Source organism: Polyodon spathula, chromosome 9 (assembly GCF_017654505.1).
Source record: "Polyodon spathula isolate WHYD16114869_AA chromosome 9, ASM1765450v1, whole genome shotgun sequence".
NCBI classification, from domain to species: Eukaryota; Metazoa; Chordata; class Actinopteri; order Acipenseriformes; family Polyodontidae; genus Polyodon; species Polyodon spathula.
In genome coordinates this window covers 29,480,256-29,503,939 of record NC_054542.1, presented here as the reverse complement: position 1 = coordinate 29,503,939, position 23,684 = coordinate 29,480,256, and the positions used below count along the sequence as shown (strand labels likewise).

Genomic DNA, 23,684 nt, shown 5'->3' with positions numbered 1-23,684 from the left:
ATTTCAGTTTGTAAAATATCAAACAGATATTGACGAGCTACTAGAAGGTCAATAATTTTGAACAAGTAATATTGAACAACAATCGATAAGGTGGAGGATCGATGGTCTCCGTAATTTGGTTTGGTGGTGGTGGGCAGGGTGAGCGATGTATGTGAAGAGGGGCATCTATTAATTGCTTCTACTTCCAAAAAAAAAAACCTTCTTGTTTATATTTTCTATCCTTAGCCTTTCTTCCTCTGTGCCCTATTAATTTTTCCTTTTCTCAATTCCCTAGAGCTGACTTACAAATTCTTTTATTCAATTACTCAACGTGCAGATGAGTCTCCCATGACTCCCTCTCCAGCACTAGGTAAGCAGTAATGACCATGCTTCTCCACTGTGCTCTTCTCTATTATTTACTCCTGGGCCACTGAACAAACTTACATACCAGCACCAGCTCATCTTTGAACAAGCAATCTCTCTCACTCTGCCATTTATTCAGCTGTAATTAAACACTGTAAATACTTTGGTGCCCACTAAACTGCATTACAATGTATTAAGCTGCATTACAGTGTTCTCTAATTGCAAAAAAAGTGTCATTGTACAAGTAAAATGAGATTTGTGGTTTTAATGCTCATCAAAAAATCTTCATGCAATACAGTGCAAACAGTAGTCTTGAGTGAGACAAAGGACTAAATTGAAGGGGCTGTTCAGGTCAGCATTGAGGTGTTCTTGTGCAGATTTGAGGGATAGGTTTAGTCTGTTGCCACTGTTCCTTATATTAGTGAACACTACATTTACATAAAAAGGATGAGTTGCATGGGTCCCAGGACACTGTTCACTGTATGGTCAAGGTTCTATCATCTCTATGTGTCAATGTGCAGATACTTCTATTTTCTTCCGCTCCTAACCAGACCTTAACCCAAACTAAAACTGTTCACATTCGCACCAAATTCTCTTTCTCCTTTACTGTCTCCCAGTTGTCTATGTGACCGAAATGAAATCATATAACTAACCAACAAAATCCTACACAACCGGACACTAGACTTTGTGACTGTTGTTCAGTGTCTGGTTCTGAATCGTAATCTGTACTTCCCTTGTTGTTTGACCAGGGTTTTAATTCGAAACTCTGATGTGGTTCCACTTAGGCTAGGTCGTCCTTGGCATGCATAGAGTTTTATCCTGGACACTATATAGGAACAAGGGCATTGGTTCTTTAGATATATTCTCCACTAAATGAACCCCACTTTACCTCTTACCTTGCCACAGGCATGATATCTTTTTTTTTGGAACTTCCCTCAGTTAATCTAATATCTTCACCTGCTGCTAAGAGGCACAAGTGGAAATGTCTGTGATTCAGTAGCTGCTTATTCCATTAATTCAAATACCCAAGAGCCTGGATAGGTGTCAGGAGGATGGGAGACCTTTGAACAAGTTGGAATTGAAAAATTGCTCTAATCAAGTCTATGAGCCCCTCTGCACTTTCTTCATGCAAGTTTATAATATTGTTTTACTACAAGGAGTGCACTTAAAGACACTGGTTCTAAAGTGGGCACTAGACTGCATCAGTAGTAAAACTGATGAAGTGAAATTAGTTTTCTTAGAGCTACTGTATACCTGCTGTCCACGCTAAAGCATGGCTTCCTGTGATTCAGTGTGGGTAAAGCTGTCTGCCCCATCTACTGCCTTAGCCCTTGGTAATGTTCATAGAAAGTGTTCCTTGGTCCCATTGCTATGTGATGCAGTTGTTCAGCCTGTGGTTGATCTACAGTGTTTGTGAGACCAAACATGAATGTGGAATACACATTTTAAACTCTTGTGTGTGTGTGTGTGTGTGTGTGTGTGTGTGTGTGTGTGTGTGTATATATATATATATATATATATATATATATATAATATATATATATATATATATATATATATATATTAAACTAAACTCTCCTGGTATACGCTGGGCCCCTGGATTACTCTGGAAGGTTTACTTAAGCATCAGTGTGGATCAAGTCCAGGCATCAATGTGGCACTTGCACCCTGATGGCAATGGTTACTTTCAAGATGGAATTTCACTCATCCACTGTGCCAGAATGGTTTGAGGAGCAAACTGTAGGCATCTTCCATGGTTACCACAATCCCCTTGAATGACCTTGTGACATGATAGCGTCCCGGACAAAGATGTTACCGGCAGGGATTAATGACTCAGGAGACAAACTGCAGTTTAAAGAGCAAATCTCACATTTGTTAAACAAAAAGACACAAAGAAAAAGACACAGCCAAAATGAAAGGTTTACACCAAACAATATAATATAAGCTGGCCATTCACCTTCACTATAAAGTTCACACACACACACACGCACACGTTCAACAAAACTCTATGTAATTCAATATGTTAACGTAACATTATTCAGCAGGTTTAATTCGACTTTATGAAGCTAAATTAGTTAATTCTATAGGGAGAGGTAAAATGCATGTCCTTGGCTATATTAATGATTGAATGGAATAACATCTCGCAAGACACCTACCAGCACCTTGTGGAGTCTATGTTGTGTCATGTCAAGACTGTAATAGGAGCAAACAGCGACAGCATATCCAAAAAGCAGTCATTTAAATTGTGAATGCAGTATAGTGTACTTACCCCTTTAAAATGTATTTCCCTAAGGGTACTTTCCATAATAATAATGAATAAAATATTTGTATTTATTTGAATTGATGAAGAATCTCCATTCTTTTGGTTTCTTTGAATCCAAAAGGTGGCAAATCACACCAGGCAGTTTTCAATTAAAAGTAAAAGTAGGAAGTTTGAGAGAAAAGTTTTGACTCGGTCTGCCTTTGTGCTTTCTCCCTGGATTTCCTCAATTGTTTTTTGTTTATCTTTCTCTGCATACATTCTGAAATAGTTCAGCATTTTCACAGACCCAGATGTGCAGTCATTCACTGTTAGGTAACTCATTGTAATTATATTAAAAACATGTAACTGTCCTTGCAAACTCTCAAACTCTCATTTGTAAGTTTGAGCGTTTGAACTCGGTTAGGAACAATGTAATTTGGTATAATTATACATATTGTAAAGAATGGGAAATCTATCTTTTCAACTGCAATGTCCAATAACACTGTCAATAATGTTCATCACTCATCATTGCTCTCAATAGTGTTAAGTTCAATATTATTGGGATGTCAATCCATTACAACTTATTATGAGATATTATGAGAACTTATGCCTGAGTCCATTCCAGTAGCAAAACATGCTTTGCATGTATTTGTCTGTGTGTGGTTGTGTGTGTATGTGTGGGCAAGTGTTTGAAAAATACCTGTTAATGTCACCAAACTAAAAATATGCATCTAAAGAATAACAATGAATTAATTTAAAACATTTAATTAATGTAGCTTATTTCAAGTTTTCAAACTTCAATGGGAGTTTTACGTTAAGAAACAATTGTGCTATTGACGTATTATTTATCCTAACCCTAACCCCCCCATGTGTCCCAGTATCAAATTTCTGATCTCATAAGCAGCCCTGCTCCTACGAGATGGCCCATTTCTATTGAAAATCCCTGTTGTGTTTTGTTGGCAAAATCAGATTTGTGGGATTATACACCCAACAGAGCCTGTAATTTTCTTTACTGTGTGAGGCGCCAGATGTTTACCTAATTATAGCTTTTGTTTTGTGTTAGTATCTCAGTCTGCAGTCAATTATAAAACCATATTAACCTGTTTCAGTGTTTTTCTGGTTAACTCGCTTAAAATGTTTGTTTATGTTCATAGACATTTTTTTACTCAATTAAATTTTAGTGAGTACTGCAGACAACAGTGTCTTAAAAATGCATGTTTTAACATTGAAGAGATTACATACAATTAAGCTAATACTAGAAAACAAAAAACAAAAATACATTATATATATCTGCCCTGCTTGCGACTTGTTGCTTAGGTTGGTCTATTAAAAAACATATGGATATGAACTAAAAGCAGAAAATGTACACCTTCCACCCCGAAGTGTTGCCCCTTCCAGCACACAACTGTGCCCTTTGTCCAAATCCACTGTCCTTCTTTGGTCCAGAGAGAACACAGCATACAATATACCAAAACTGGTATGCTGGGTATAACAGTATATTCTGTTCTGACATGGTGTTCTATTCAGGCAGTAACGTTCTTTAATTTTGTGTCACAGCTATAAAGGCAGCGGTCCTGATCCAGCGCTGGTACAGGCGCTACATGGCTCGGATAGAGATCAGGCGACGATACACGTGGAGCATCTTTCAGTCCATCGAGTACGCTGGGGAGCAGGACCAGTTGCAGGTCAGTACTTGCATACTGTCTGTATTCACTGATACAGACACTCATTTCAAAACTCCAGTAGTGAACAATTGAAAAATTTTGTGCTTTGTTCATTGCCTTCATTGCTTTTATTAGGTTTTAAGTATTTCCCCCACACTTTAGTGCGGTTGGTCTTTTCCCCTGTAGAAGTAGAGAATTGTATACACTTGGACCTTGCGCAGTAGGAACAGTCTTTCAGTCTTTTATTGACCATTACAAAATTTGCCAGATTTTCAAAAAACTATTTGCTTGCATGTAAAGTAAATGTCTATATGAGTACCATTAAAAATCGAACTCTTTTCCACCTCCCCCACAGCTGTCCAGCTTCTTCACTTTCATGCTGGACAACTTCACTCACCTTGGTGGGGCAAGCCCAGGTAAACATGCAATTTTATATATAACAAGCACAGCACAAGAACATTAAAGCACATTTGTATTTTGTTGTCATCCTGTCCAGCTTATGTGGCTATAAATTAGCTAATGTGCAGGGATAAAATAATCATTTAAACATTTCTAACCTGAGATCTTCATTATGACAGATTAATAGAACAGTATAATTTAATGTGCAGTGCAAGTAATGGTGGTGAATCAGCTGTATAACAGGACAAAGTGACAAAATAATGCCCACCTGGGCATCTATTCAGTGCTATTGAATATGATTATAGACATCTGCGGCTTTCAATATCATTTTAAAAATGTAACACAATATATATAATGGTGCAAAACTTGTGCTACTGCACATGTTCATGCTACATTGTGCTATTGTACTTCATTTTAAAGGGAACTAAACCGTTAACAGTTAGTTTACTAACACAATACTATATAGTAATCAATATATAAAATAACAGGTATAATTATATAATATACATTATGTCATTTGCAAAACATTGCTAGTGTAACTTTCTAAAAGTGACTAAATAAATGTAACCCAGTTTCAATTATATGGTTGGCTTGGATCAGGGATCTCATTGACTTTTACTGTGTTTTAATTATAAGTAGGTTACAAAGTACAAAAAACAAAAAACACGACACCTGTGCCTTCTGCCAGTTCTGATGACAAGTCAACGCTTGTCTTATTTCTATTCCTTAAGGATATTATCTTCAAGTATTGCTCATCCTTGTTAGACAGCTTTTTGGGTCTTCCAGTCCTGGCTTTGTCAATTACAGATGATGTTTCTCTGTACTTGTTGATTATGTTTTGGAAACCACACCTTGAAAATTGAGTGATGCAACTATTTCACTCAATGTTTTTCCTTCTTATGCAAGTCAAGGTTATTATAATAGTAGAAAACACTACTGAAGTCTTTGAATGAATTGTTGATGCTCAGAATGCATCAGTAGAAAGTATGCAACATGCCTAAGACTTTTGCATTGGGGATTAAATAGGGGTGCACAATAACCACAGTCGCACAGACTAAATTCTGCGCACAGTTTGCCAATAAAATGTAATGCACTACAAAGGGTAAAGGTACATGTTATAGTGTTGTCTTGGGTATTGCCCACAGCTTAAAACCATTCTGTTTTTAATTTAACAGGCTGATTATCAGCACACAGCATTTCAATGGATTACAATAAATAATAATGCAACTTTTTGGCAACCACTGTGCTACTAAATAAACGATGAACTAAAACTGGTAAAGCTATGTGTTACAATGTTACTCAGAGTATTCCCCACAAGTTAAAACCATTCTGGGGTTCCTAAATCAATAGGACACTTATCAGCACCAAGTATTTCAATACTCTACATTACAATGAGACATAAAAAATTGTATACTAAAATAGATTAAACTATGCTTTACAATGTTGCCCGGGATATTCCCAACAATTTAAAACCATTTTGGGTTACTTGACTCGGCAAGCCACTTATCAGCACACAGTACTCCAATAACTGAACATTCTGTAATGGGACTTCTTGGCAAACACTGTGCCAACAAAAAGATACGCACAAAAAGGGGTTAAATGCTATAAAATTGCCTATGGTATTCTACACAATTGAAAACTATTTAACGGTTTGTGTGCCAATACTGCGTGCCAATGATCGGCCTGTTAAGTTAATGAATTAATACAAAAAATAAAGGAAGGTGCTGCACTAGTATTGCTCCAATATGAGGAATACATTTAAATTAAGAAACTGTCAATATAATCGTACAGTATTTTCTATCACTGGGTTGAAAAACCTTGTGTTTGTGTTATTATTTCCTATCTAGACCAACATATGGTTTTGTTTCCCGATTCACATAACAATAAACCAATGTTATTCGCTCGTTTTTTCAACCATAAACGAAGGTCAAGCCTCCCTAGAATGTGGTCCACTTGAATGGGAATTACCTAACATGTATAATACATGTATAATTCAAAAGAACCCAAATGCTGCTTTAAAGAATGCTAACTGCATTACCAGACTGGGTTACTAAGCAACCTGGAAAGATGTTGCTGAGCTGCTAATGTAAAAGCTACCCTTATTATCGTATTATGACTGCTTGCTTTATTGTGTGCATAGCCACTGTGTTATGCTATTATGTCAGTGTGTAGCCAATTACAATAATCACCACTTGATTCAAAACAATGGGGTCAAAAAAGCCAATCTTAACTGAACAGATTGTAGGTTTAATCAAAACTGTTTAAATAAGTCACGCAGTAAGAACCTTGGCAACCTGCAACGTTGGTAATGAATGCCTCTATGTCAGTAAGAATTCAAAGTGCTGTACAGTTCTTTGCTAAAATTACATTTTCTTCTGACAAAATCAAAGCTGGATTACAGTGACCCTTGTCTGTGTTGTTGGCTTTTGTTTGGGTTGAAGGATTTGAATGTTCTTTACCTTTCTTTTTAACCACAGTAGCACTTAGGCTTGTTGTTTGCTGTATGGAAAGTCTTGCTAAATGCAAAGGCTTGGTTTTATTAAAGTGTCCTTGTGTTGAGATTGTGCAGGCCACTTGACATTTCTGTGGTAATGTGGTAGAATGTAGACTGTTTTCAGAATCTTTATTATGAAGGATGAACCTTGCACAATCCACTCATGTTCAAGTGTATACTCCAGCTCCTTCTCATGGCTACTCTCATCTATTATTGTTGCCCAATTCCTGATTTAACCATCTAGATCATTCTACCATCTAGCTCTTTCCAAGTGTGTCACAGTTTTCTTTTAGGCACTATGCCATTCAATGTGTTTTTGTATTTAAAAAATAGCACCAGCTTGTTTCACAGAGGCAAGTCACTATACATTATATAATATTTTTAAAGGAGTGTAATCAATGCGTTAAAATCACTTATTAGCTTATGATTATTGACGGTTCCCCTTTTTAATATGCTTAATATATTGTTCAAAATGTATCTATAGATAAACATCTCATTTCATTGCTTCGACTGTAGACATAAACATACAGTTTGGAGTGCGTTTTAAAGGTGATGAGGTACCAGGGAGCAGCAGGAACTTATCTTCTATAGTATTGTCTTTGAAATATCTGTATATTCTAAATATATACAATATAAGATCTTCAACAGAAAAAGGTAGACCACTATTGGTATTGCTATTGCTAATAAGAGACAAGAAAATGTATTCTCTTAAAGTAAGTTTAGAACATTTTACAGCAAAACCCCACATTTTGAAGACATTTTCAACAGTGTGAAGTGCACAAAACAAAATGTCTCAGGGGAACTGACAGTGCGAGAAACTAAAGTTGTGATAAAATATTTGATCAGACACCAAAATCTAAGCCAAACTGGACAAAATTACTAGTAAAAATACTAAAATATAGTACATCTTTTCAGGCTAAATGAAAAGGGTTTTAATAGAAGCTGTGTGCAATGTAGGCTTATGGTGTAGAAGCGTCCTCAAAATTATCTCAAGATGAGAGACCGACCTAGTAAGTAAAAGCTAAGAAAAAGTAAGATCAAAATAAAGGAGCTTGCATCCAAACGAAACTCAGCCCCTTTGCGCCCAGATACGTGTGAACAGCAAGCAGATTGATACATTGTTTCAAAGAAATCCAACCAGACTGAGTTCCATTGAAACGGACCCAGTGTGGATGCAGCCTAAAATGGTTATGGCTGGTTTCACAGATAGCGTACTAATATTGGACTAGTGCAAATCAGGGTCCATGGTACCAGCCGATGATGCACTAATGCAGCTATGATTTAAAATGCTGCTGTATACTGTTAACAATAGGACTAGCTGGAGTTATGATTTTGAGGGGGAGGAAAGGGGTGGAAAGGAAACCAGAAAGCAGCAATTTATTGGAACCGTCTGAAATTGGTTAGAAGGTAAAGAAGCATTGATTTATTGCAAGAGTAATTTAGACCTCAACATAACAAAAGCCCTGTAACAACACACCTGCTAGAAATGACATTCAAAACCAGTGTCAGGTTTGAATGAGAAATCACCACCTGTGTGTTTGCACTTGACTCTTAACCCTGCATTGCTGAATGCTGCTGGATGTTTTTGGTTTGGTTATATTTTAATTTACTGTAACATGCTCCAAAAGTTGTTTTTTTTCTAACTCCTCTTGTAAGGTGTAGCTGTGAAGGATTCAGAAACTAGTGTTTGAGGGCATTGCATATTACTTCATTTGTCAATATATGTTCGGTTTAACACTATAATATCATTAATTGGTGTCTCTTTACCACAGTCTTCCATATTTTAGCCAAATTGATTTTTTTATTGTGTTTTTGTCACATTTTACAAGAAACCCATATTGTACAGAGCTGATATCTCCAACCCAGGCTAACTGCTTTCATATGGAACACTACTCATGTAACTGGCAGGGGCTGACCGTACAGTGATGAAAGATTTAATTGAAATGCAAAACCTCAGTTGCAATGACTTGAGGGCAAGTAAGTGGGTAAGTGGTGTGAAGTGTCTTCAATTCTTGGAATATGCTGATGCAAATGCAACAAGCTTGTTGTTGTTTACCAGGGGGGGGGGGGGGGGGGGGGGTGACTGAGAACACTTGAAGACTAGCACTTAATCTTTTTATTGAGTTGAAATATAAAGTACTTCAATGAGAATTGATGCCCCTGATGCTTATTCCAAAGATGTAGGCTCCTTTTTCCTTCACATCTCCTCGGCTTGCTTCTACCTTTCAGTACACAACCCATGATCCCTTATTCTCTGGATAAACTTGGATAGCCTGAAAAGTTAATTCGATTATCCGAAAAACCCCTGATCCCAATAAGTTAGAATAATAGAGGTTGTACTGTATTTTATTAGGGGCTTAAAATACTCTTCACTTCATGATTCTGAGTTTAAAGTGTAGTAATGCTGGTGATCAAATAATAGGATAACCCTTTCTTTTTTGCAGACTTGATTTCCCAGTTCCTGGACCCCACAAGTGACCCCATGAAAGAGGAAGGCAGAGCAGCAAAATACGAGAAGATTGAGGTTCCAGACTCCTACCCTGGCCCCCGTCTCTCCTTCCCCCTCACTGTTGCACACACTAACGCATTGCTCAGAGCATTCAAGCAGAAGCAGCAGGTACATGGTGTATGTAGTTGATTTAAATGTACACAAACTGATGTCATGCAGTCCATAGAAAATAATGATGCAGTGCATTCTTCTGAGCTCTTATACATAGCTGGTGAAACATGGCTTAACATGGCTTTGGTTCAATGGGAGAACATTCAGGGAACAGTTTAAGTTAGAATGCATCCCATATAAATCATTTATAACGCATTTATCAATGTGTTGAAGATGACAGTATAACAAATAAAACTGAGTTATTATGAACAATAACAGGCAATAACAACAGAGTTATTATAAAGCCTTATAATCACTTTGAAACACAATGTTAAGCTTTTACTAGTATTATAAATCGTTATCTTTTATTGTTAGCCATGCCTATTAATGGATCCTTAAACTAAAGTGAAGAAATGGTGTACTGATGGCAAACCAAGCGCTATACTTAATAACCAAAAATGAATCTGTAATCAAGACATTCTACCCATAGAGCCAAGTCAATTAACTAAGTATCAAGCACACACACAACTGAATAACTCAATGAACTGGGTTAAATTGTTTTAATTATAACAAGAAACAATAGCACCCAATGAATAGAACATACTAGTGTGACTGGCCAATTGAGCGCAATGCTATTTCCAGGAACAACCAGGATATTAATTTGGCGTACTGAAAGAAAATATAAGGAGACAGCAAATTTTATCCAGAAAATTGTTGGAAGTCCAAATTGTTATTTAATCTAATGGCTCTCTATCCTGCCCATTTAGCAACTACATGCCCGCTATCTTCTACAGTTACTACATGAAACGAAGAAATTCTTGAAGAAGCTGCCGAATATCATCCACTTGTCGACATCCTACACCAAGGAAATCACAATCTGCGGTAGGGCCTCCTTGAATCCTACTGACTTCAGTTAAACTGGCTGACTTTCAGGTTTTTCATCCATATTTTACAATGAAAAGTGCTTTTAACACATTGACATGTGCATGTAATCTAGCATCAAGGTCATGTGCTTGGTTTCAATTCTCTAGGTGATTTACATGGAAAGCTGGATGATCTGCTGCTTATATTCTACAAGGTAAAAATACTGTCATTTTTCTTCAAAACAGGCACCTGTGTTAAAACACATATGCCCTGATAAATGGTATCAATATTTTCTTCAGTAACATAGGAAAAACAGTGGGCTGGTTTCACAAACTCCGATTAGCAATGATCCTGGTAACATTAGGTCATCTAAGATTAGTGACAAATAGGAACAACGAAACTTGTCGTTAAACATGTGAAACAGTAAAAAAAAAATGCATTCTTAAATATTATGTTATTGTTCACCCTAATGCCTAAAACAATTTCAGAAATTGTGGAAAATATAGTTACATTGGTATTAACGCTGTCTTTTTTAAACATTCAGTTTAGATCATTAGCCAGTGATTATATTTTCAGAGGTTTTTATTAGAAGTGAGTACTTTTTAGAGATTAAAATATTTAATTCCTTTTTAATTAACATTTTTAAAGTATTATTGACATTTTTTGTTTTAAAACCATAGATAGTTCAAGTGACATCTATTATTTTTTCATCTCTGCAGAATGGACTTCCCTCAACTGCAAATCCTTACGTGTTTAATGGCGATTTTGTTGACAGAGGAAATAAATCAGTGGAGATAATAATAATCCTATTTGCTTTTTTACTTCTCTACCCCAATGGTATGCATTTAAACCGAGGAAATCATGAGGATCACACTATGAATCTGAGGTAAATTCAAGAAGTTTGATTCCAAAACAAAATTGAAACGATGTACTTTTTTTTAAGTCTGTTTTGATGAATACAAATTAAATGAAATAGCATTTAATTATGTAAATAATGTATTTATTGTACTGGGGTATATTATAAAAATGCTGCTAAATCTCCTTAATTGTGTAAACTTTCCTGCTAAGAACGATAATGCATTTGTCTTTATTAATGAAAAAGCAATTTCAAAATCTAAGAACTTTTACCAGAAGGTTTACTTACTGCAATAAAAGCTATCTTTTGACATAAGAAAAAACAAGCACATCTAGAGATGTAGAGAGATTTAATTGATGTTGCCTGGCAACTGGAGCTTGAGCAGAGAAGGCAGTTTATTAATTTGCAAAATACAGTCAGCACTCGGATACATGTATCAGTCTCGTTTTACCATCCTTGCATAAAGAATAAAATCAACAGATTAATGCACTTACCCATCACACAAGTTTTCTGATACAAAGCCCATCTCTTCAAGTGTTACAATTTATTTGGTTATCCATCACAGCTCGTGTTTTTTTTCTTGCATGCACAAATCAGTCTGCCTTTATTGTGCAGTTACACAGCGCTTCTTCCAGTTTCACCTGACGAAAATGCAGTAAAACAAAGATAGGATAGACCAGCTATTGTAACATAAAACAGTTGTTCATTAAACAGTTTTAGATACTGTGATGCATTTTAGTTGTTTCTTTAGTTGTTTTTGTGCATTTTCATTTGCAAGTGAACTGTGACATTAGGGCCTTATTGAGCACTATATTCTGCAATTTGGAATATTGACTTTGGGTACTGTTTTAGTTCTGGAAACTGTGTTGTTGTTTTTTATCTTTTGCTAAATTGCATTGCCTTTTACATTTTAAGCAGCTCTGTGCATGGGTAACATTTTGATTTAATTTTGCTGTCGGGTTGTCAATGGGGAATTTTACATACTGCTACAATACGTACCAGATTTAAAAGCATGTACTGTATTACATTAAATACTAACCATTTGATTTCCAATTATAAAAAGTGAGATAAAATAAATTATTTGATTTTGGGTTGCATGTTGTTTTGTAACAAGAACAAACATTATTATTATTTTTTTGTTTTCATTTTTTAAAAAAAAAAAACCTACTGTTCAGTAAGTACGCTGGTAATCAAAATGATAAATACCATTACTGCTACTAGCACAGAAACTTTGTATTGTGAGAACTGTAAGAAAATAAGGCTGCACTTTATACAGATGTAAACAGCAATAATGATCATTATGATAATAATGATCTTTTTTCCATTTCTCCTGTTTCAGGTATGGATTTACGAAAGAAGTTATGCAGAAATACAGGGTGAGTAGTTGATCTCAGAGTGCAGCCACCAGCACTTACTGATGGCCCCATATGAAATCATATCATATGAAAAATAAAGAAAATATGGACAGATGCACTTCTAAAAGTCAGTGTTTCTCATTTGAAGTATAAAGCAACCTCTGTACTTGATCTTAATTTCCAGTCCCTTTAATAAACTGGAGACACAATTCTGTTGTTCCAGATTTTCTTTTTTATTGCTCTGACAACAGGTCAAACTTAAAAGTTTAATCAATCATTGAATACGAAACCTAAGCTAAAGTACATTACTAACCTACTGAAGTTAAATAAATACAAAAACTATTTTACTTTCCTGTTGCAATCACATTCTGCACAATTCCCAGCTAAATCTAACATAAGTAGAATGATTTGCAATGCCATACTTTGCCTGTCACACAGCAATTAAAGTTATAGGTTCTTGTGTGTCTTTCAGGCAGAAGCAGAACAAAAGTAAACATGTTTTTTTTTTTAAATCCCTGCCATTGTAGTTTTTTGCAAAAAAAAGCAAAAGCAACATTTTCATAAAGTAATAGCATCACTGAGGTTTACTTATGCACGCAAGTGAAAACTGCCAGATTCAATTTAAATGAATTATTTTCAAAACTCGCTCTGCTAATGAGGTCTGTAACAAAATACTAATCATATTTTGTACATATTCATTTAAACAGCATCACTTCCCGTAAATAGAGCTTGAAAATTATATATATTATCACCTGGGCATTAATACTGTGTTTTTTATTCAAAAGCTTGCTAAGGGAGTATGAGTATTAGACACAAACGATCAGGAAATCAGGCAGATGTTGAAATAAAGATGCTACTAAGCACTTTCAAGTAACAAAATAAAGGAAAACAGATGAGGGTTACACACATAACACTATACAGACATGGGTGGATGTTTTTTGGCAGCACTCCACTGGCGCTTCTTAAACCCCAGCCTCCACAGGACTGAACATGCAGGCCCGGTGCAGCCTTTTATACACACTTACCTCCGCTAAACCACATCGAATAATTGATGGGCCTACTGCTCAAGGCCCACATCCTCACATGGAAATAATTTCTCTTATTTGAATTTGCTCTTATTTACTATTGACCTATTGTATTTTATAACTGCACTTATCTGTAATGTGATATTTTGTAATGTGATATTAGCATGGCGTCTGCTATGAAATAAATAATAAAAACGAAACCCTTTTTCTGGATCCAGTTAATATACACATTTAAAATGGACTCCTTTTAGGTTTCCCTGTGACAGCGTGAAAACCCTTCACTTGTATAAAGTGTTTATTTTTATGATTTATTTTGTGTTTATGACTTTGTTTGTACCTGGACTTGTTTTCTTTCACTCACATTCTACAGTATAAATGCATATAATTATTCCACCAATGTCGGAAACAGTATCTTTATTTTCATATTTGTATATAAATGTTTAATAGTTTTAGTGGTTGTTAAAAACCTAAAGCCCATGTAACACCAGGAAACTGTCGCTTGTTGCAGGTGGCATTTTCAAGAAATATTCACAAAGTAGCTCAAATAAAGATTGTTTAGATGTTGTGACAAGAACTAGTCACATAATAAAAAGAAGGGTGTTAAAATGTTGCCCGATTTAAAAGTTGCCATAAAAAATCACCACCAACCAAGAGATTCAGACATGAACGAGTAGATTTATATATATATATATATATATATTATATATATATATATATATATATATATATATATATATAACTAATCATTTTAATTTGGAATTTAAGTTTTTTAAATGTTTCCATGATGTTGGTTGAACTCATTTCAGTTTTGTGCAGGACACTCTGACAGCTCTGTGTAGCTGAGGCATGTATACAGTGCCTTTATACAATGGCAGTTTAAGGGGTGTGTCATTGTAGGCCTTCTATTTTCTTTGAATGAAACGCCATCGCAAATTGAAAAACCAATACGATCTGTGTAATGTCCATTTTAGTCTCACGGGAGGGAGATATTGCTGCTGCTGCAGGATGTCTTCAGCTTGCTTCCTCTAGCAACCATAATTGACAATAAAGTTCTCATCGTCCACGGAGGGATATCGGATATGACAGATCTGGATTATCTGGCTTCAATAGAGAGACAAAAGGTGAGAAATGCATGCAGTCCTTAACAAATCTGATTCTGATTGAACACAGCATGTTACTGATCGATTAAGAAATTAAAGTCATATATGAAATGGAATTCAGTAAAATTTAAATTAACCCTCTAAAATACCTGGGCAGACAGCTGTCTGTTCAATCAGGTAGTCTGTATCTCCATCCCTCAAAAACAACAAAGCCAAGCTAGAGCTATAATGGAGAGAAGAGTGAACTATAATGTATTTGATGCCATGGAAAGGCTAACAGTATTTGACAGATAGCATGTTTAATCATGTTTCCTTTTTCTTGCAGTTTAAGTCAGCACTCAGGCCCCCCAGGATGAGTATAGACAGTAGCCAGGATAAGGGCAGAAGACAGACCAAGGGCCAGTTACCAGCTCAGTCTTCAGATGGCCACAGGAGCATCTCCACAAGATACAGTAGCAACCATCTGATGAAACAGAGCAGTGGAGAGTCATCATCCTCCTCCTCACTATCTTCCTCCATCCCAAAGTCCCGCAGAATGAGTAACATCCAGGAGAAGGACACCAGCACGACCAGCAACGGGTGCAACCCACTCTATGACAGGAGCATCAGCCCTACTGGTATAATGGAGGTGCCCTTTCTAGACTCTGACATCACCATCACTCCTAGAGTGCCAAGCTGGGAGGAGATGGAGTGGAAGCAGGTAAGTAAATGAAAAGCCTCCCACTGTTCCCAGTTAAAGGATTACATGTTCTTACTTCTTGCTGTGGCTACCTTCTGGAGACCACACATTGCTATTGCTGGGATACTTTTTGGTCACATGTACAGAGATTGCTACCTAGACAATTTCACAGTTCACCTCTCAAACTGTAAGGATTGGCATTCTAGAAAGCGTGGAGCTCTGATTTACCACATATCAGGCGAGATACATTTGTTAGGGAACTGACCTGCTTTAGGGTCTGATTCTTTGTGAACAAACAGAATTACAACAGTGCCTGTAACCCCATACATGACAATATTTATATATTTTGTTATATATAGTTGCCCATAATGCCTTATGCATGGCAGAGATCTGGTTTGAAATAGATATGGAGTAATTACAGAAATAAATAATCAAGTGGAAATTATAGTTTTTTTTTTCCCTGTTGTAACAACTACATTAACTATCAAGGGAGAGACAGTTGTGCGAATTCCAGGTGTTAGGCATCACCCTAGTGTATACTAGAAATACAAGATTCTCCTAATTTACTGCATATTCCCTGAGCATCACCTCTATTTTTTTCCCAGCAAAAATATTGATATCAGTTTTATTTTACACTCATTTAACCATTTGAAGCAGATTCCTTATTTCGCTGTAGTGCTTTTGGTCATGACCATTTATTTACACTGGACCTCTGCTGTGCTTAATATATTGTGGGCACCAGCGAAATCCAGAATTGTTAATACACTGAAGAAAGGACACTCTTCCTATCTTCTGTAGATTGTGGATTTGCTTTGGAGTGACCCTAAAAACCAAAACGGCTGCAGCCCCAACAGCTTCCGAGGGGGAGGGTGTTACTTCGGACCTGATGTCACTCTCAGATTGCTGAAGAAGTACCGGCTGAAGATGCTGATTCGTTCACATGAGTGCAAACAGGAGGGCTATGAGCTCTGCCATGACGGGCAGGTAGGCAAAGAAGCAGGGCGGATCCTTCCAGCACAGCATGCTAGTTTTGAAAGAAATTATTTACAAGTTACCACTGCATCTGGGGTGTCAGCCCTGTACTAAATGTTACTGACTTGTTTCCCAATGGAAAACAGCTGTAGTAAATCAAATATGTAATGTTCTGCTTTATTTTTTTTGAAGGTGATAACAATTTTTTCTGCCTCCAACTATTATGAAGAGGGAAGTAATCGTGGGGCCTACATTAAGCTCGGCCCGGATCTGGTGCCACGTTTTTACCAGTATCAAGTCAGTAAATTTACTAGGAGGATGACACTGCAGCAGAGGTAAGAGGTTCTAATATTACAACAACAAAAAAAACAATTAGAGGATAAAGCCAATTTTCTAGTTTCTAATTGTAACTAGGCAGAGGCTGGGAATGAACCAGTGATAACAGGAGACAGAATCTGTAATGACATTGTACGTTACATAATGTTGCTCTTCTCCTGAGGCCTGGGTTAAAATTTAGTCACAAATGAAATTAGTTTGTCTCAGCCTAGCCAGGAATGATATTAGTCCACACAATTGGCCTAACTCAATGTAATTGCCTCTGCTGGAGAGAAGCCTATGACTGAATGGGGGCAGGGTTGAGGTTGTGAGAGGAAGCTTTCATTGTGCCTGCAATAAACCATTGAATACTGGAAGTGATAACTAGGATAGATTGTATGTCTCCCATGGCAACAGGAGTAAAAGAGAATGGACCAGATCAATGCCTCGCATCACATCTGCTATCTAAGAAACATGCATTGCATTAGTTAGGAGGAAACAAGAACCAATTCTGAACATGGGATAAAACAGGATAAAACAAAAAAGTACAAATAATATAAAGCATAAAACATTAAATATGGAAGAGTGTACAGATATAATCAGGATCTGTATACAGCATGGCACAGGAGGTTTACAGAATTTTGACAAGTGTGGTGTTCTCGTTTGGTTATGGACAGATAAATATTTTTTAAGTCTGTGCTGACCAACATTGTTCACCAGTTTCACCTCTGGCTGTATACATTCTTGTTTTGTATCTATTTTTTTTTTTTTTAATTTAGTCGTTGCCAATTATTTTTTTATTTTCTCCTAATTTGAAATGGCCAATTATTATTTATTTATGCTCGGCTCACTGCTACAACCCCTGTTTTGACTCTGGAGTGGCAAAGATGAACACACGCTGTCCTCCGAAGCGTGTGCCGTCAGCTGATGGCTTCTTTACACACTGCGGATTCACCATGCAGCCGCCCAGGAGCTACAGCATAAAAGGACAAGCCCACAGGCACCTGGCCAGACTACAGGGGTCGCTGGTGCGCGGTGAGCTGAGGACACCCTGGCTGACCTAGACCCCCTGCGACACTCAGCCAATTGAGTGCCGCCTCCTGGGAACTCCCATCCACGATCAGCTGTGGAATAGCCCAGTCTCGAACCGGCAACGTCCAGGCTATGGGGTGCATCCTGCACTACGCAGAGCGCCTTTACTGGATGTGCCACTTGGGTGCCCCCTGTATCTATTTTTTTCATGTCCCCAGAGTAGTACGGCTAAAGTGATTCAACTGCATGTCAAATATTGCTTTTTCTTTTCCATAAGGATGAAAACTCACCTGTTGTTGTTTTGCTTACAGAGTAAGCGTGGCTGAAGGTTCTGCTCTCAAGTCTCTGCGAGAAAAGCTGTACGCACACAGATCAGAGCTCATCGCCGCCTTTAAACAACATGACATTTCCAACACAGGCAAGTGGCATTGCAGCAATGTGCTTGAGGACTACAGTTACAATCAAGCTGTAGAACATGGACTTCTTGTATTAAAGCTGGTCTATGTAGGTAGTGGTAAAACTCTCACGCAAGCAGAGTAGTATGGGCCTTTTCAGGCCACACTTTAGTTGAAGGAATTCATTTTTAAATCACCTACTAATGTGTTATTAAATGTTTTCATAATAATAACACAGCTTAACAGTTGATTACAATAAGTTTTAATTAATTAGGCATTTAGCAGACATTTTTTATCCAAAGCGACTTAAACACAGAGACCAGGGGGTGAACTGTGCATTGCAATCTCACCTGAAGGATGATTTAATAAAACATTACCATTGTAAAACCTGACATTATGTCAAATGAAGTCATAATTCTTCTGTTACAGCCTTGGTTATATATTCTTAAGACACGGAACTGCTTTAGGGTAATTCCAGCTGAAGTAGACCAAGGGGGGGGTTCCTTGGCTTTGGCTTAAGTCAATTAATCAAGAAAAATGTGGTGAAAAAAATAGGATAAAGAAGCAGGTTAGAAAAAAAAATGGATTAAACGCAGCAGAATTTGGCAGTTGATCTTTTCTACATCCTTAGAGCAGTTTGGCAGAACAGGTTTCTACAGTGGAGTAGTGACCCAGGTTAAAACTAACAGTCATGGATGGTGTGTGCGAATCATTTCTAGGAACTGTTTCCACTAGTGACTGGGCCTCTGCAGTGGAGTCAGTCCTATGCCTTGATCTCCCCTGGAGGACGCTGCGTTCACGACTCGTCAGGCTGGCTCCTGATGGGAGCGTTGAATACCTCTCCTGCTTTGAAGATCTGCACATGGAACAGCCCATTAAAGAGGTGAGAAATCTCACCTTCATTAGGGCCTCTTAAACAGAAAAAGGGCCACGGTATTTACAAACTACTGACTTATACAGTTTCTCAATATTCTGTATTCCATATTAAAAAAATACAGAATGGGTATTAGCTTTGCATTCGATTTTTAGAAACTGTTACATTAGATAAGCAACTACGTTGTTAAAATCAAGTTAAAATGATCCTTCATTTTAAAAAAAAATATGAAAAATGCAGTTGACAGTTTAGCTGTATTTTAAGAATATGCCTTTTGGGTTGTCAGCTAATTGAATTAGGGAGCTACAGTGTATGAAATTAACTGTGGATGCCTCACTCAGTTTATGTTGGACAGGCGTTTAAACTAGTGAAAATTAATTGTCTTATCCAGATGTTTTATTTTAGAGATGTTAGTAGACAAGTTTGTGGCCATAATACCTGCTTTTAGACTTGTATTTTAGAACAGATTTTATGAGTGTGTATTTGCATTTTATAATTGCTGTGCTGCTGCCAGCAGAAAGCTCCAGTTACCAAGATCTTTCATGCCAGAGAACTAATCTGTCAAAATTAGTGGTGCACAACAAGGACCATTCCAGCCCAGAAATGTGTTATAGCAATACCCTTTATTAAACCAATTACACCTCTATTCAGGTATTATAAAACAAAACACAAACCAAAAAGTTATGTGCTCTTTGCCCCTAATGATTGACTACACCAATATTGTGTAATAAAGGCAGGTAATGCCTGTAAAGATGGTTTCAGGCAGGAAACTGTAATACACCTGCACGAATTAACATTTGATTGACAGGGAGATCCCAGCGACCAAACTTCAGATTGGACTAAGGAGGTAACTCTTACATTCATGTCAATCTTCGTTCGGTGGCGGTTACCGATCGTAATCAAGCCAGGTACAACCTCTCATGCTATTGGGTTTACCTCCTCTTTCCCAACCTCCCCCTCACCTCAATGTCGGCTGGGAGGTGTCATTCAAAATGCTGCACCAAGTGCTCGAAAGCAAAGCCAAGCAGCAAAACCAGTCAAAATTTTTATTCTCTCATAACTGAACGTTTTTAAATCGAAAATCTCCTTTTCAACAGGTTACACCAAGCTTGGTGGAGATGCTGTATAGATATCGAACAGACCTGGAGATAATATTCAATATGATTGACAAGGACCATTCAGGTAAACATTTTAGCCGTCTTTCAAATTGAGTATAGGCCCTGTTTTTGAAGCAACTGCTCTTACTGTACCTGTTTTATACCGTTGAAATAGTCTCACTTGTTTTTGCAAATCTTCCCTTGTCTTTGCACTTCCTTTGTTGGCCCTAAACATTATTAAATTCCTTTTTTATTGGACTTTTATATGACTTTTATTGCTCGAACAGGGAGCTGTATTCACTATTTCCTATACCTGGCATTCATGTTAATTCACTCAAGGAATGCTAGCTAACTGCCCTTTGTGTTTGATTTCCTTATTACAGAAAAGCAAGCTCTATAGTATTTTACAAGAGAAAACACTATAGTATGGTCATTTTCTCTTGTTGTAAGTAAATACAAAAATACATATTCATGGAATCCAAACTGTTTGAAAAACAAATTACTTTATGAGTTAAAGCTTTAAGGCCCGCAGATTACCAGCCTCATATTTGTAGTAAGGATTGAGGTAAAGTTTAAAATATCTGGTCCTCTATCAATGTGGGCCTTTATATTATGTGCAATTAATGACCCTGGTGTAATGTAGATGATATGCTCTCTGTTCACTTAGGACTGATTTCCATGGAGGAGTTCCGTCAGACCTGGAGGCTGTTCAGTTCGCACCTGCACACCCACGTAGATGATGCAGCTATCGATGACCTGGCCCGCTGTATTGACTTCAATAAGGACGGCAGCATCGACTTCAATGAGTTTCTGGAGGCGTTCCGCGTGGTGCACAAACTGGACTCCAAAGTAAAACACTGAAGGGTTGTTTTTTTTTTTTTATTATAAATTAAACACCCTGTGACGTTTACCACATTCTCAATGCTTACCATTACTGCCTCCTGTACAGTATGTGGTTATTGAGGCATTGTTATGTTATGCCCTAGATCATAACTGAAGTGAGGGATTTATGGATTTTACTATCACTTAAAAACTATCAGTTTGCGGTTCATGATTGTTTATTGCTGCATGATTTAAAGTATTAAGTTCCTGTGAAAGGGTAGCTTTGCGGGTGAGGCTAACAGGAATAGCAGAGCCAGAAGACAGAGACTGTAGTTCAAGTGCACTTTTTATGGACTGTAACAAACTAAAGATTGAAAGAAGCAAAAACAAAATCAGATAAATGAAGCACCCAAGCTTTGCTGTCTCTATGCTTTGTCACAGCCAGCTCACACCCTGCTTCTCTGGCCTGTGATCCTCCCAAACAAAGGAACTAGCTCTTCTTTTATACAGATGGACAAACTTAAATGGGCAATTATCCTGTCTGACCACAATCCACATGTGCATTTTTGCAAGACCAGGGTTTTAACCAAACCTGAAACTTTATTTATACAAAAACACACACACAACCACATAAACAATATATAGAAAGTCACATGTTCAGTACCTTAAATAAAGTACTATATGACTTTCAGTTGTTCCTTGGCAGTGGCACACGCTCCAAACTTGCCTCTGGGCACTGCCAGTGGCACTGGTAGAACTCTGGGGCACTCTGGTAGTTGCTGTGACAGTTGCGCTGGCACTAGGAAAATGAAATCATCTCTAGATTTTATTACCAGTTATATATATATCCTGCCATGATGCGCTTTGAACGACGAAACTGGACTCAGAAACATCTGCTTAAAAAAACAAAGGGAAAAACAGACTTTCTTTGTGGCAGTTTGCCTTTTCCATGATGCTGATTAGTGTTGTTCTATATTTTAGGTGACTTCCTTTTTCTGAGATGCTCCTTAGCCCCAGCAAAGAAATAAAAAGGGATGAATCAAGCGTGTTATTTATTATTTCTTTTATTTGATTTGATAAATTAGTTAGTGATTTAAACATCATATACATTTTGTGTAATACATTTTGCCAGTATAATTAGCTGCTATGCCAACTATTCCAGCAAAAAAAATCTAAAAAGATCAAGTTAGATTTTCTTAAGTGAGGTGGGGAAGCACAGTTTTGCACAATGGTTGACCTATAGGCTTCAGTGCATAGTCCAAAGCTAATATGCTCCCCACACACTTACTTTAGAAAATCTAACACGAGAAGATGTTTCAAAAGGATTTTTTTTATGAAATAATTTTAAATATGGATTAATAATCTCAACAGGATGTTAAATATGTAAAACATTTGATATTAGGACACCATAGACTATATAAAGTTACGTTTAATTAAGGCTGGCATGATTGTCAAACTGGACAACACTCTTGACACAACAAGATGAACAAAGCTTCATAGTGCTGTGTGACGAGATACACCCCACCCCTGTGTGTGTGTGTGTATTATTTTGTATTTGTTGTATTATTGTTTAATTTGTATAAAACACAATGTTTAGTTATTATTGTTTACAGCCTAGATGGGGTTAGAATGCCCCATCCAGATAAAATCGTGAGAAATAATATGTGATCAACAGTGAGTGCTTATTGATAAACTGGCTGTTGACCATCCGTATGAAAAAACCTGTGCCGAATGTGGTTGAGGGATAAATTAGATCATTGATAGTCAGTTGACCCCTCGGCCACAATATAAAAGACCTGCAGCTTTGGCTGAACAGGATGGGTTGTCCAGAGGAGGAAGGAGACAAGAACAGATACTGAAAGGAAACAATTGCTTCTCATGCTGGCTTTAAACCAGCACAATACTTGTTTGATTTAGTGTTCACTTTGTCTTGTGTTTTGTCTGTTTGGTTTGGCCAACGATCTGTTTTTGTTTTGTAAGTGTTTTGTTTTGGTTTAAATATTTTATTTAATAGAGAAACTAGCGCATTTGAGTCTTGCCTCGCAGTACTTGCCTGTTATGCATTCCATTCATTTTCTGGCCTAACCTCACCACAAAGCCAACCTGCCACGCTTAGTAGTGGGATAACAGCGCCTCCAAGACTCAGGCCAGAGACGGTACTGCGGGTCCTTTTTTTAAAAAAAAATATGGCAAATCCTGGGCTGGAGGACCAGACCATCTCAATGACAATGAACCCTTTGCTGCCTAAGCAGAATGACCATATATGGGCATATATTAGAAATTAAACATCAGAAATGTAAATCTAATATATCTACACAAAGGCATTAAGTAGCTGTTTATAATGTATTTTGTTGTGGAATGTATTATATATTTTTTCATGTAAGTCATGCCTCCAAAATACTTGCCACATGCTGGTAACATATGATGGTGTAATTCCTTTAATCTGTGCATCTAGTGTATGTTGTTCATTTAGTTGCATCTGTTATACTTTCTGTAAGAGAGAAATTGGTTTACCAATTAGGTTTATCCTTGCTTTGATGTAAAGCTTTGTTACAGTT

General features: G+C 37.1%; 1 protein-coding gene across 1 annotated transcript; it reads left to right on the top strand.

The window, feature by feature from the left end:
• The first annotated feature begins 278 nt into the window (after positions 1–278).
• Positions 279–22,709, top strand: ppef1 (protein phosphatase, EF-hand calcium binding domain 1). The gene is made up of 16 exons (XM_041259323.1): positions 279–349; positions 4,142–4,269; positions 4,604–4,664; positions 9,586–9,758; positions 10,508–10,622; positions 10,772–10,818; positions 11,324–11,490; positions 12,800–12,836; positions 14,812–14,961; positions 15,266–15,640; positions 16,418–16,603; positions 16,784–16,926; positions 18,250–18,356; positions 19,053–19,216; positions 20,305–20,389; positions 20,972–22,709. The coding sequence occupies exons 1-16, from the start codon at positions 328–330 to the stop codon at positions 21,163–21,165; spliced, it is 2,154 nt and encodes a 717-aa protein (XP_041115257.1). The 5' UTR covers positions 279–327; the 3' UTR covers positions 21,166–22,709.
• Positions 22,710–23,684: the final 975 nt, after the last annotated feature.

Coding starts and splice junctions, on each gene's coding strand:
- ppef1 (XM_041259323.1), top strand. CDS start 328: ATGACTCCCTCTCCAGCACTAG. Junction 9,759..10,507: donor CATTCAAGCAGAAGCAGCAG/GTACATGGTGTA, acceptor CTGCCCATTTAG/CAACTACATGCCCGCTATCT. Junction 20,390..20,971: donor GATTGACAAGGACCATTCAG/GTAAACATTTTA, acceptor CTGTTCACTTAG/GACTGATTTCCATGGAGGAG.